Consider the following 14,059-nt stretch of genomic DNA (forward strand, 5'->3'; position numbering starts at 1 on the left):
TAGAAAAGATGGTACTTACTCCATCAATAATCTCAAAAATAGATAAATCATACAATTAAAATGTTAGAATGTTCCTTCTTTATCACATTTCCAGTAAATGGTACTTTTGTAATATATCTATCTGTATCTATCTATATCTATATCTATCTATCAGAGAGAAATATGCAACATCACACACAGAGAGAGACACACACACACACACACACACAGAGAGAGAGAGAGAGAGAGAGAGAGAGAGAGTAAAATTTGAAGTGAAACATCAAATATTTCTACAAAGAATTTTTCCAAAATGTATAAACAAAAATATATATAAACATGGCACAACAGGAAAAGAGACAATTTGTCAATGATAATAAGACTGGGAAATTGAATATAGAGAACACACAGCAATGAAAAAAAATAACAGCTTACAGTATATTCTCAATAAAAGCTTATTTAAGTTTAAGCCAGAATGTTGTGTGTATGTGTGTCTGGGCAGGCATAAATAATTACAGTTGCTGAGAAAAAATATGGATGAAAAACATTATTTCCTTTTGAAGGATTAACAGCTTTTGGAAAATTAAACTGTTTGGGTTCCTAAAGGCAATTGGCTGCCTGGCACCCATAGATGTTGGACCATTCTGATTTGCTCTGGCATAGATGGGATGGCATTATTTTTATGCCCTCAATTTAAGCTCTACCATTCTTCAGACTATTTAGTCATTTATGAAAAGGAATTCGTCCAATTTTAAGTTGGACAGGAAAAGAAAATGGGTGATCATAAACATTAGATTTTTTTTTTTTGTCTGCCAACAGATTTGCCAGCTAGTAGCCTCACTTCCCACAGATATTATCAGCAGCAGCCTGTGGAATAAACTAAAAATAGATAGGATGAAATCCAATGGAAAAAAGAGACCTCCGGTTTGTTTTGTGTTGTGAATGAATATCCCAGTCTTAGAAATTGCCTTAGATCTCTTTGTACCTTGCTATTCTTCATCTTCAAGAGATGTAATCCCAGTCTGAGGCATCTGCCAAATGACTGAGATTGCAGCAGGAGGGGAAATGCAAAGAGCTGGAACTATAGCTCAATTTTTTGTTCAAATTTTGCTGGTCATTGACCAAATGAACAGTGCTTCATTTTATGTAGTATGTTTTTCTCCTCTGAGTTGCCTTGCGAGGGATTTGGAGAACCATGTGCACTACTAACCTGCAAAGCAGGACAGGCTACTAGAAGACTCACTTTCTCATACAATTTCAAAAGTAGATATGCTATTGCCATTCACATGTTTTATAATAATTAATAAATCTTAGCCAGGACATATGAGAATCCAGACCTAAATAGCCTTCTTTTAATCTTCTTAAGAATGAGGTAAATCTGTTAATCGTTTTGTCTGGCACCAGGGTAAGAAGGGTAGCCAAAGGATTAAATTAATTCCTGCTTTCAGTTCATTGCATTTAATAAAGAATCATGCAGAGAAGAGTAAAAAAAAAAGGGAGTTGTTAGAAATAAAACAAATTTAAGCTTATCAAGAACCTTAATCTTAGAGGGTACTTTCAGGAGGAACTGAACAAGAAGAAGAAGAAGAAGTTAGGTCTGTACTCGTGACCCTTGTTTAAAAAAGTCATCCAGCAAGAAGAAATGCAATGTTGTTTTCTGCAAACTGATTTTTCCAGATGTGCTAGATTATGGCAGTCACCTTCCAGTCATTAGTGAAGGCTATCCCAATTAAGCTCCTTATGGATCCATGAATCAAGGCAAGCTAGACGTAGTCACGAAAGTGAAGAGGAACTAAAGAGCCTCTTGATGTGGGTGAAGAAGGAGAGTGCAAAAGTTGGCTTGAAACTCAACATTAAGAAAACCAAAATCATGGCATCCGGCCCTCTCAATTCCTGGCAAATAGATGGGGAAGTAGTGACAGATTTTATTTTTCTGGGCTCCAAGATCACCTCAGGTGGGGACTGCAGCCAAGAAATTAAAAGACGCTCCTGGGGAGGAAAGCTATGGCAAATCTAGACAGCATACTAAAAAGCAGAGACATCACCCTGCCAACAAAAGTGCGTATAGTCCAGGCCATGGTTTTCCCAGTTGCAATGTATGGCTGTGAAAGTTGGACCATAAGAAAGGCTGAGCGCCAAAGAATTGAGGCCTTTGAACTATGGTGCTGGAGAAGACTCCTGCGAGTCCCTTGGACTGCAAGGCGTTCAAACCGGTCAGTCCTAGAAGAGATCAACCCCGACTGCTCTTTAGAAGGCCAGATCCTGAAGTTAAAATTCAAATACTTTGGCCATCTAATGAGAAGGAAGGACTCACTGGAGAAGGGCCTAATGGTAGGAAAGATTGAGGGCAATAGAAGAAAGGGACGACAGAGAATGAGGTGGCTGGATGCAGTCACTGAAGCAGTAGGCATGAACTTAAATGGACTCCAGAAGATGGTAGAGGACAGGAAGACCTGGAGGAACGTTGTCCATGGGGTCGCGATGGGTCGGACACGATTTCGCAATTAATAACAACAACAAATGGATTGTTAACTATATAGCAGTGAAGGCATTTGCCATCCCAATGACTTTCTGAGCCATTCAGAGTGTATATTGAGTATTCACCATGAGGAGCAGATCCTAGGCAAGATCTCAGACCAATTCACTGGAGAAGGAAATGGCAACTGACTTTTAGTATTCCACCAAGAAAACCAACTGGAGTTTTGCAAACAGAATAATGCTCACTTGTTCTTGAAGATAAGTTCCCCTGGGTGTTGGAAAATTTCCAGCAAGCTACTGGGAAAGACCAGCGGGCAAGTTTAAATAACCTTGGTGCTTATTGTAAAGTTGGATTAATACAAAAAATACAAAAAGGAAGTCTGATACTGCAAATATATGTATACTATTAATAGATGGAATGTCAGAACCATATACCAAAGCAAACTTGATGTTGTCTGAGAAGAAATGTCACGACTGAACACTGACATTCTAAGAATAAATGGACTGGAATGGGTCACATCAAATCAAGGGAGCCTATGATTTATTGTAGTCAAGAAAATTATAGCAAAAAATGAAGCAATCATCATCATTAGTAAAAGGTTGTCAAAGTCATTACTTGTATACAAGCCACAAAATGATAGAACAACCCCAATGGGAGTCCAAGGCAAACCAATCAATTATGATGATTCATTTGTATTCTCCAATCACAAATGCAGAAAGAAACTGGACAATTCTGTGATGAACGTTAACATCTTGTTGACACAAGAACAAAACAAGATGATTACATTAATTTTTGGAGACTGGAATATTAAAGTTGGAAGGGAAATAGCATCTGGAAAAATGGGAAAATTTGCTAGACGAAGCAAGAGACAGACTGATAGAGTTCTGCCAAGAAAATCCAGTATTTATAAGAAATGCTTTCTTCCAACAATCTAGGACACAACTCTACACAGGGAGATCACCAAAATCAAATAAACCTTGGAAGCAAAGATGGAAAAACCATTTCTAGTTAGCAAAAACAGGAGTAGGTGCTAACCATGGACTCCTTGAAAAATGACAACTGAAGAAAACCAAACCAAACTAACAAGGTAAAACTATAACAGTATTGCACGCACAATTATGCAGTGAAAGTAATAAATTTAATATATCAGATCGGTCAGTGAAATGTCTGAAGAACTCAACTGAATTTTGTGGCCTCATCAATGATGAAGCAAATAAAATAATGCAGCAAGAAAAGAATACCAAATGACTATTTGTTAATTCATTGATAATAGTTAAAGAATGCCAGAAAGCAAAAGGCAATAGAGGCAAAAGACATTTTCCCCAATTTAAATGTTGTGTCCTAGAGAAGAGCAAGAAGAGACGGGGAGTTGTATCTATATTGGTGAAGCAAAATAATTGAAGATAAGGGCAAGAGATTTATTTAAGAAAATCATAGAAATCAAGGAAAGCTTTTACACACTGTGCAGGACCCGATGTGCAATCTGGGTGTACCCCTGGACTCATGACTCCTGCTTAAACAGCAGTTAGCAGTCATGGCTAGGAGGGTCTTTGCATAGCTTTTTGCTATGTGCCTGTTATACCTGTTCCTGGATTGGACAGTTACTCATGCCCTTATCACCTCTCGGCTGGATTACTATAATGCTTTCTACATGGGGTTGCCTTTGAAGAATAGAATAGAATAGAATAGAATAGAATAGAATAGAATAGAATAGAATAGAATAGAATCCAGAAGGTTCAGCTGGTGCAAAATGCAATAACGTGGGCAGCTGTGTGCTTCTAAAATAGCACAAGTTGTGCCTCTGCTCCATAAGTTGCATTGGTTGCCAGTCTGAGTCCTATTCATGATACTGGTTTAAATCTCTAAAGCCCTTCTTGGCATGGGCCTTCTCTACTGTGGTGTCCACCTTATAGAAAATTCTCCCCTCTGAAATGCTCCAACTCTGGAAGTTTTTAAGAAGAGACTGGACAGTCAATATCTGAAATGGTGTAGGGGTTTCTGCCTGAGCAGGGGTTTGGACTAGAAGACCTCCAAGGTCCCTTCCAACTCTATTATTGTTGTTGTTGTTAGGATAAATCATAATAAATTATGCATAGCTCTTAAAAATGGATGTACAGGTAGTTCTCATTTATGACTATTTGTTTGGCTTATGTTCAAAGTTACGACAACACTGAAAAAATGATTTACAGGCAGCCCTTCCACTTAGGATCATTGCAGAGTCTCTGGAAGGTGGTCACAATGTGGGTACTTGGCAACTGGCATGCATTTACTGCAGCTGCAGTGTCCTGGGGTCACATCTGCAACTTTCCCAGCCTGCTTCTGGCAAGCAAAGTCAAGGGTGAAGCCCTGATTCACTTAGTACCACAACAAAGAAGATAGTACAATCAGAGGCACGGTCTTGGGATGACTCACGTAATGACCATGTCACTTATCAGTATAATGATGATCAGGAAGCAACAGTTGGAAGGGAATGTTGTGCAGTTAAACGCATTTTCATATTACTGTGTAAGTTAGCAATCTTAGAGAGTCTGTAGTGCCTTTTCTATCTACCATGTACATCTGGCAGTTCTTGCTCCATGTATCATTAAACCTATACAAAATCCTGGACATTTTCTTACTAGTAAGATAAATGCAGTTATTTAATAGTTTGAACATTATTTGGCACTGCCCTTTTTCATACCAGAATATAAATTGAACTCATCCATTCCCTTCATCCATTCCCATTGCTATGTTTTTGAAACTGATTACAGACTGCTAGTAACACTTAACAGCATCGTGACAGCGTGTGGATTGGAGGCTGTTGTGAAGACTTTAGAAAATAAGGTTCATCGGATTTGGGGCAGAGAGAAATAAAGCATTTCAGATTGGGAGGGAGTTGTATAAATGGTAACTTTTACTTATTCCTTTCTGCTGCAGTGTTTGGAAAGCTGCCTTTTGTGAAGATTGTGCCATATGGTTACAATCTTAGTAGCTGTAGACCTCTGGAATTCTTTAGAAATCTAACATTACAGGCTTTATGGTAGCTTTAATAACTATTGTTTACATGATATCTTTCATAGTATTTTCCTTGTATATAATTTCCCCCTAACAATAATTACCATTGAAAAGAACAAAAAACTGCAGTCGTTTGCAGTTTGCTATGTGAAGATGGTGCAGAAACCTAGTTTCAGAATCACAAATTTATGAAGAATCTACGGATTTTTTTTCCAGATTATATTATGGGAAAAAAGGCCCTAACCATCACTACGCTTAAAGGGTGAACCCCATTCCAGTGCTAGAATTAAGTTAATGAGGAAGTGAAATTCCATCAAACTCCATGACTTCCATTTGAAGACAGAAATAATTAAGTGGTACTGTATTATTGCTGCCCCAAGCATTGTATTATATTCTTAATCCTGATTCTTCCCTTTTCTAGGAAGCACGTTGAATAAAAGTATAAGCAGGTCTGAGGTGGAACAAAGGAAAAGCAATCTCTCTTCTGAAAAGGAAGCACACTCCAGCTATGACATGTTCCAAGAATTAGCCAGAAAGCGCATCATTGTCATGCACCTACCTGGACATAATCCAAGGGCAATTTACAAATACAAAATGTACTTAGAATGTTGTCTTGCTAGGTAGAAAATAAGTCTGTCTGAATAATTAATTATTTTGTGACACTTAAATGAATTCAAAAGTGAATTCATTTAAGTAAGTCAAAAACGATTTCCTTCATGCCCAGCATTATCCCAACATTTATAGATGACATATTTCTGGCCATACCTGCTGTGTTGCTAATCTGCAGCACTGGACTAAACATCCAGTTAAACATGCTTAAAATACTTTGCTTATAATTTTTGTAAATGAGAAAACTAGCGGCCTTTAATCATGACTCCCAATTTATTCTTGGGTGGTTATCTGTCTGGGTTGGGATCACAGTAGAAATGTACTTTTAAAAAAGCATTCCGATGTTCCTAAATGTGAGGGGATAAATATGACCCAGAGAGGCCACTATGTGGAATGGGAAGAGTTGCAGTTAATGAAGTTTGAAGGGCAGCATTTGGAGTTTAATAAATGAAATTGCATTGCATCTTGAGAACAATCAGGATGCGGACACAGCATCTTTTGCTTCAGCTCCTTTTTTGCTTTTCCAACTTTGCCATTCTTTAGCACTAATGAATGTACATTTCGCTTTCAAGCATATACCTTTGCATTTTGTAAGTAGGTAATTAATTTTGTGTCTTGTAAAGTGCTAGAAGAAATGAAACACACTATTGACATATAATACCTAGCCTTATCGTGTCTTCCAGCAAACTTCTGCTCCCACACAGCTTTGTTAAGGTTTGTTTCCAAAACACTGGAAGACGGCTCAGTGTTGAGTATTAATGATAAATAATGTTTTTTTGTGTTTTTTTCCCCCTTTATGGATTACTGCCTTGTCGTGGCGAAGGGGCTTGCGTAACTCAATGAAGCTATAAGCTATGCCGTGCAGGGCCACCCAAGATGGACAGGTTATAGCAGAGAGTTCTGACAAAATGTGATCCACTGGAGAAGGAAATGGCAAACCACTCCAGTATCTTTGCCATGAAAACCCCATGGACAGTACTAAAAGGCAAAAAAGATATGACGCTGGAAGATGAGCCCCTCAGGTCGGAAGGTGTCCAATATGCTACTGGGGAAGAGCAGAGGGCTAGTACTAGTAGCGCCAGAAAGAATGAAGCGACTGGGCCAAAGCCGAAAGGACGCTCAGCTGTGGATATATCTGGTGGTGAAAGGAAAGTCCGATGCTGTAAAGATTTTTTCTCCATAGGAACCTGGAATGTAAGATCCATGAATCAAGGCAAGCTAGACGTAGTCAAAAAAGAGATGACAAGACTGAACATCGACATCTTAGGAATCAGCGAACTAAAATGGACAGGAATGGGTGAATTTAACTCAGATGACCATCAGGTATACTACTGTGGGCAAGAATCCCTCAGAAGAAATGGAGTAGCCTTCATAGTCAATAAAAGAATAGGAAAAGCAATACTGGGATACAATCCCCAAAATGACAGAATGATCTCAATTCGAATCCAAGGCAAACCATTCAATATCACAATAGTCCAAATCTATGCCCCAACCACCGGTGCTGAAGAGGATGAAATTGACCAGTTTTATGAAGCCCTACAGCACCTTATAGAATTAACACCAAAAAATGATGTCCTTATCATCATGGGGGATTGGAATGCTAAGGTAGGAAGCCAAAAGATAACCGGAATAACAGGCAAGTTTGGCCTTGGAGTACAAAATGAAACAGGGCACAGGCTAATAGAATTTTGTCAAGAGAATACGATGGTCATAACAAACACTCTTTTCCAACAACCCAAGAGACGGCTCTACACATGGACATCACCAGACGGTCAACATAGAAATCAGATTGACTATGTGCTCTGCAGCCAAAGATAGAGAAGCTGTATACAGTCAGTAAAAACAAGACCAGGAGCTGACTGTGGCTCAGATCATGAGCTTTTCGTTGCAAAATTTAGGCTTAAATTGAAAAAAGTAGGGAAAAGCACTAGGCCACTCAGGTATGAACTAAATCATATTCCTGATGAATATACAGTAGAGGTGACAAATAGATTTAAGGAATTAGATCTGATAGACAGAGTGCCTGAAGAACTATGGATGGAAGTTCGCAACATTGTACAAGAGGTAGCAACTAAAACCATCCCAAAGAAAAAGAAATGCAAGAAAGCAAAATGGCTGTCTGAGGAAGCTTTGCAAATAGCTGAGGAAAGAAGGGAAGCGAAAGGCAAAGGAGAAAGAGAAAGATACACCCAATTGAATGCAGAATTCCAGAGAGTAGCTAGAAGAGATAAGAATGCCTTCTTAAATGAACAGTGCAAAGAAATAGAAGAAAACAACAGAATAGGGAGGACCAGAGATCTCTTCAAGAAAATTGGAGATATGAAGGGAACGTTTCATGCAAAGATGGGCATGATAAAGGACCAAAATGGCAGAGACCTAACAGAGGCAGAAGAGATTAAGAAGAGATGGCAAAACTACACAGAAGAACTATACAAGAATGAGCTTAACATCCCAGATAACCACAATGAGATGGTCATTGACCTCGAACCAGACATCCTAGAATGTGAAGTGAAATGGGCCTTAGAAAATCTGAGCAACAACAAAGCTAGTGGAGGTGACAGTATTCCAGCTGAGCTATTCAAAATCTTAAAAGACGATGCAGTAAAAGTGCTACACTCAATTTGCCAGCAAATTTGGAAAACTCAACAGTGGCCACAGGATTGGAAAAGGTCAGTTTACATTCCAATTCCAAAGAAAGGCAATGCCAAAGAATGTTCAAACTATCGCACCATTGCACTCATTTCACATGCTAGTAAAGTTATGCTTAAAATCCTACAAGCTAGACTCCAGCAGTATGTGGATCGAGAACTACCAGAAGTACAGGCAGGATTTCGAAGAGGCAGAGGAACTAGAGATCAAATTGCCAACATACACTGGATCATGGAGAAAGCTAGGGAGTTCCAGAAAAACATCTACTTCTGCTTCATTGACTATGCAAAAGCCTTTGATTGTGTGGATCACAACAAATTGTGGCAAGTTCTTAAAGAGATGGGAGTACCAGACCATCTCATTTGTCTCTTGAGAAACCTATATGCGGGTCAAGAAGCAACAGTGAGAACTGGACACGGAACCACTGATTGGTTCAAAATTGGAAAAGGAGTCCGGCAAGGCTGTATACTGTCGCCCTGCCTATTTAACTTATATGCAGAGCACATCATGAGAAAGGCAGGGCTAGATGAATCAAAAGTTGGAATTAAGATTGCCGGGAGAAATATCAACAACCTAAGATATGCAGATGATACCACTCTAATGGCAGAAAGTGAAGAGGAACTAAAGAGCCTCTTGATGCGGGTGAAGAAGGAGAGTGCAAAAGTTGGCTTGAAACTCAACATTAAGAAAACCAAAATCATGGCATCCGGCCCTCTCAATTCCTGGCAAATAGATGGGGAAGAAATGGAGGTAGTGACAGATTTTATTTTTCTGGGCTCAAAGATCATCTCAGATGGGGACTGCAGCCAAGAAATTAAAAGACGCTTGCTCCTGGGGAGGAAAGCTATGGCAAATCTAGACAGCATACTAAAAAGCAGAGACACCACCCTGCCAACAAAAGTGCGTATAGTCCAGGCTATGGTTTTCCCAGTTGCAATGTATGGCTGTGAAAGTTGGACCATAAGAAAGGCTGAGCGCAAAAGAATTGAGGCCTTTGAATTATGGTGCTGGAGAAGACTCCTGCGAGTCCCGTGGACTGCAAGGCGTTCAAACCGGTCAGTCCTAGAAGAGATCAACCCCGACTGCTCTTTAGAAGGCCAGATCCTGAAGTTGAAACTCAAATACTTTGGCCACCTAATGAGAAGGAAGGACTCACTGGAGAAGGGCCTAATGCTGGGAAAGATTGAGGGCAATAGAAGAAGGGGACGACAGAGAATGAGATGGCTGGATGGAGTCACTGAAGCAGTAGGTGTGAACTTAAATGGACTCCAGAAGATGGTAGAGGACAGGAAGACCTGGAGGAACGTTGTCCATGGGGTCGCGATGGGTCGGACACGACTTCACAATTAACAACAACAACAACAATGTTTTTTCCTACCTCAGTGTTGAGTATTAATGATAAATAATGTTTTTTCCTAGCATTGTGTAGATGTATTCCCTACATCACAGGTGGGCACTTCATCCATTTAAATTGTTCTAGATAGCTGCTTCAGCATATCCACTAGCTACCTTGATAAACTTGGTATTTAATGGTGATTCTCTGCTCACAATCCTGGTATTGTGTATCACACATAGAACATTGGTTCAATTTTGGTAGTTTTATTTTCTCTAAAAACAATTTGAGCAGTATGCTCAGTTCCAAGAGAGTAGAGCATCTTCTGGAAAGCATTTTGGAAGTAAAGTAGAAGTAGGCAATATGTATATATTTTAGATCAAAGTTTCATATAAGTCACATCCATAATTTTTTAACAAAAAGTTGAAAGTCAATATTATTTCCAAACTGTAAATGGAAGTAAGGGCAAGGAGGCAGCTAAAATTGACTGAGAGATGGTTTACTAAAATATGGTTTTTGCATTAGAACTGAAAAATGAGGAACAGGGAATTCTGATCTTGCACACTTAGTGACTACATCATGCAGCTCAAATGTGTGCCTTGAGTTGGTACTGATTTCATTCTGCATCTACATCAACCAGACTTATTGATTCTTGAAGTTCTGGAAACAGCAGTTGGTTTCAGCTATCCTTATGTTGAATAGTGTAAAATTCTACACCAAAGGCACAAATATACTTTATCTAGGAGGAATTCTAATTTATTTTCTATCTCTACAATCTTGTAGGGATAGAAAAAATTCTGCTCCATAAAGTTGCTTCTAAAGGGGAAGGTACCCAACTTGGTTTAAGCAGATGTTTTACACAGAGAAGGTCTCTGGTTCAGTCCCTGGTTTTTCTCATTTTAAAAGAGGAGTGGGAACAACAAATAGGTCAGGGGTCTTCAAACTTGGCCCTTTTATGATATGTGGACTTCAACTCCCAGAATTTCTCAGCCAGCGTGCCTGACTGAGGAATTCTGGGAGTTGAAGTCCACAAGTCATAAAAGGGCCAAGTATGAAGACCCCTGGAATAGGTGGAAGACCTCTACTAAAATGCTGAAGAGCTTCAGCCAGGCAGTGAAAAAGCCGTAAGTGGCATAGAACATCTTTTGCTAGGAGCATATCTCATGAGTGGTATACATGCTCTGGACAGAAGAAGCATGCATGCTGGCAGGGAATTATGGGAAGAAATCACATCTGGAGAATACTAAGTTGTGAAAGATGATTCTCTAGCATACTGGCAGTAGAAAACACAGAGGCAGCTGCTCTTTATTGCCCCAAGCTTCTATGGCTCACAATAAATAGCTGTTCATTAGTCTCATACAAATGACATTGTTTTTCTTTGACAAACACCGGAAAAAATGCAGCTTCAAATAAGAGAACACAGGTTTTGTTTTGTTTTGTTTTTTTTTTTTAAAAAAAAACTTCCTATCAGCATGAAATACCTTGGCATTGCTCCTGATGTTACTCATTCAGAAATAAGTTGGCTTCTAGCATTTTATGAAGTTTTGCCTGCTTGTTTTTCCCAGATTGTGCTGGAAAATGGTTAGAAAAGAAGTCTATGAATGTGAGGAGTTAATTTTCCCGAGTTTGTATTATTGAGGAAATTGTACTTTATACTTTTCACTTTATTTAGATACATTTTATTCTAAGAATTACTCTATTCAAGTACAGCAATTGTTCGCTATTTAATAATGGTATAAAGGAGAAGGTAGGATCTATTTATATTTGCCATTGTTCTTGATAAGATGCATTTAACTAATTTATTCATAAATATAGTAGCATTTTTTTATGGAGGTGTCATAAGAAGATGGTTGTTGTCTGTTTTTTTCTTCTTTAAATAACTGTTCTATGAAGCAGTTGCTTGGGGGAATGTTTTTCTACTAAAAAGACTCCTCTCCATTGTTAATGATTAAACTCTGCTTGACTTTTTTCTTATCATCTTACAACAGGGCCAGGAATTGCAAATGAAAGTCACTTTTTAGCAATTCTGACTGGAAAAATAACTTCTCATAGGGCTAACCTGAGATCTTATCTTTTTTTTTTTTTTGAAGAAAAAAGAATCTGAAAGCTGTGAAAGAGAAAAAAAATGAAGTTCAAATATATTCTTTTTTGAACTGTCCTTCATGAGTGATAAGCATTCTCAGACTTGAGAAAGATTTATATGCTAATGATTGCTAATCAATTTTGCCTAATGTTGTTGCAAATATCTGAATCCATGTAAACTGGAAAAAGGAAGAGGCTTAATATGGCATCATATATAAAGATTGGTGGATGCAGTTAGTTATAGTAATAAAGTATAACATATTTGCAAACATATTGACTAGTTTGATTTTGACTGATATGGAGTATTCCTTAAATGTCCAATATAAGGCTCAGAATTGCAAATAGATAGTTGCAATCTCAGAGGAAAAATAGATGTGGCATTTAAATATCAGTGTGAATTTATTCTGAGTATATGCCAGTGTGCTGCATGCACTTTCTACAGAATGGGAATGGGAATGGAATGGAATAGAATAGAATAGAATAGTTCAAGCTTACTTGGCTTAATCTGGCTTTTGGTCCCATTTGTGGCATATTGGTACAAATGTGTTAAAACTAATTGTTAATGCCCTTACTGTTAGCAGGGCAATTAAAATGTTATACAAATATCCTCAATTGACTAAAAGTAGGATGTGTGGCAAAGGTCAGCATCTATGAGCCTTTGGGATTGGGCGGCATATAAATATTTGTAAATAAATAAATATATAAATCTTGTGACAGCTATATCATACAAAATATTGCAGCTCGACATATAATAAAAGTAAATGCAAGTTTAAATCAAGAACTGAAGAAATGAAACACCTTCAATATGTTTCTGAAACTCTCTCTCTCTCTCTCTCTCTCTCTCTCTCTCTCTCTCTCGCTCTCTCGCTCTGTGTGTGTGTGTGTGTGTGTATGTGTAAGGTGCAGGCTTGATTATGAATAAAATTTATATCAGAAATTATGAATTAGTGTCATCTAAATGGTGGGTACATATGAATATAGGAAACTAGTTGGTGATGGGTTGTTGTTGTTTTTTTGTTATATCTTGTGAATGGTGATAATGAAAGAATCAGGAAAAAGACTGCAAGGCAATCCATGGAAAGAAATTATTCTGCTTTGCATTATGATTTGATGGATGGGAACAAGATGAGAGTCCCCCAAAAGTGATTGGGCCATTTGGAGCTTCAAGAATAAATGAGAATGTTTACAGGAGAACCTATAAAATGTTATTTAGTGAAAGAAGCTGCAGCTAAAGTAAAATAACTTCAGGAAGAGAAAGAATGAGTCCTGTATGAAAAAGTATTAGAAGACTGGCCACCCAATAGAATGAATGAAAAATGAACAAATGAAACAGAGTTAAAATGAACTGTGTTAATATTATATAATATGCATATCAAGAAAAAGATAGAAGAGTAAGAATTCTGCAAGGGAATGAGAGTGATATGCCAAAATATAGAAATGGCTACTATAAATTCTGATATCCAAGAAAATTTGATTAGAAGGAAGTTGTGAATAGATGCAGATATTACAATTGAGGAAATACTAAAATATGGATTCCTATTCATTTGGCAAGCTGTATAACATTTAATGTGTGTGAAAACTCTAGTTATCTAACAATTTTAAGAATACTATTATTTATCCCATGTACAAAGGAAAAGTAGAAAGAGTAAATGCCAAAACTACAGTGGTTAGTTTGAGGGAAGATATTTGGCTGAATTTTGATCAAAAAGGTACCAAGGGATAATGTACAACATTTGAGAAATGCAGTGTAGTTTTATGCCAAGCACAGAATCACAGAAAACATGTTTGGCCTTTAGCAGGTCATTGGGGGGTCAGTGAAGTTTATTTTATGTTTGATGATTTGCAGAAAGTATATGATAAGAGTTAATATATTAGATTTTGGTATTATTTAATGCAAACATGGAATTGAAAATTGGGTGCTGCCATAAGGATAGTAT

General features: G+C 38.0%; 1 protein-coding gene across 1 annotated transcript in view; it reads left to right on the forward strand.

Annotated features, from left to right (window-relative positions):
* The window catches only part of LOC120313580 (cAMP-specific 3',5'-cyclic phosphodiesterase 4A-like), a 52,970-nt gene extending 46,225 nt beyond the window's left edge, over positions 1–6,745 (forward strand). Inside the window, exon 3 of the mRNA XM_039355637.1 lies at positions 5,871–6,745. Within this exon, the coding sequence (XP_039211571.1) occupies positions 5,871–6,073 (203 nt within the window). The 3' untranslated portion in view covers positions 6,074–6,745. The remainder of the gene's footprint in view (positions 1–5,870) is intronic.
* Positions 6,746–14,059: the final 7,314 nt, after the last annotated feature.

The sequence above is a fragment of the Crotalus tigris genome, unplaced genomic scaffold (genome assembly GCF_016545835.1).
Source record: "Crotalus tigris isolate CLP2741 ecotype Arizona unplaced genomic scaffold, ASM1654583v1 scf7180000018708.195815, whole genome shotgun sequence".
In the NCBI taxonomy this organism is placed as follows: domain Eukaryota; kingdom Metazoa; phylum Chordata; class Lepidosauria; order Squamata; family Viperidae; genus Crotalus; species Crotalus tigris.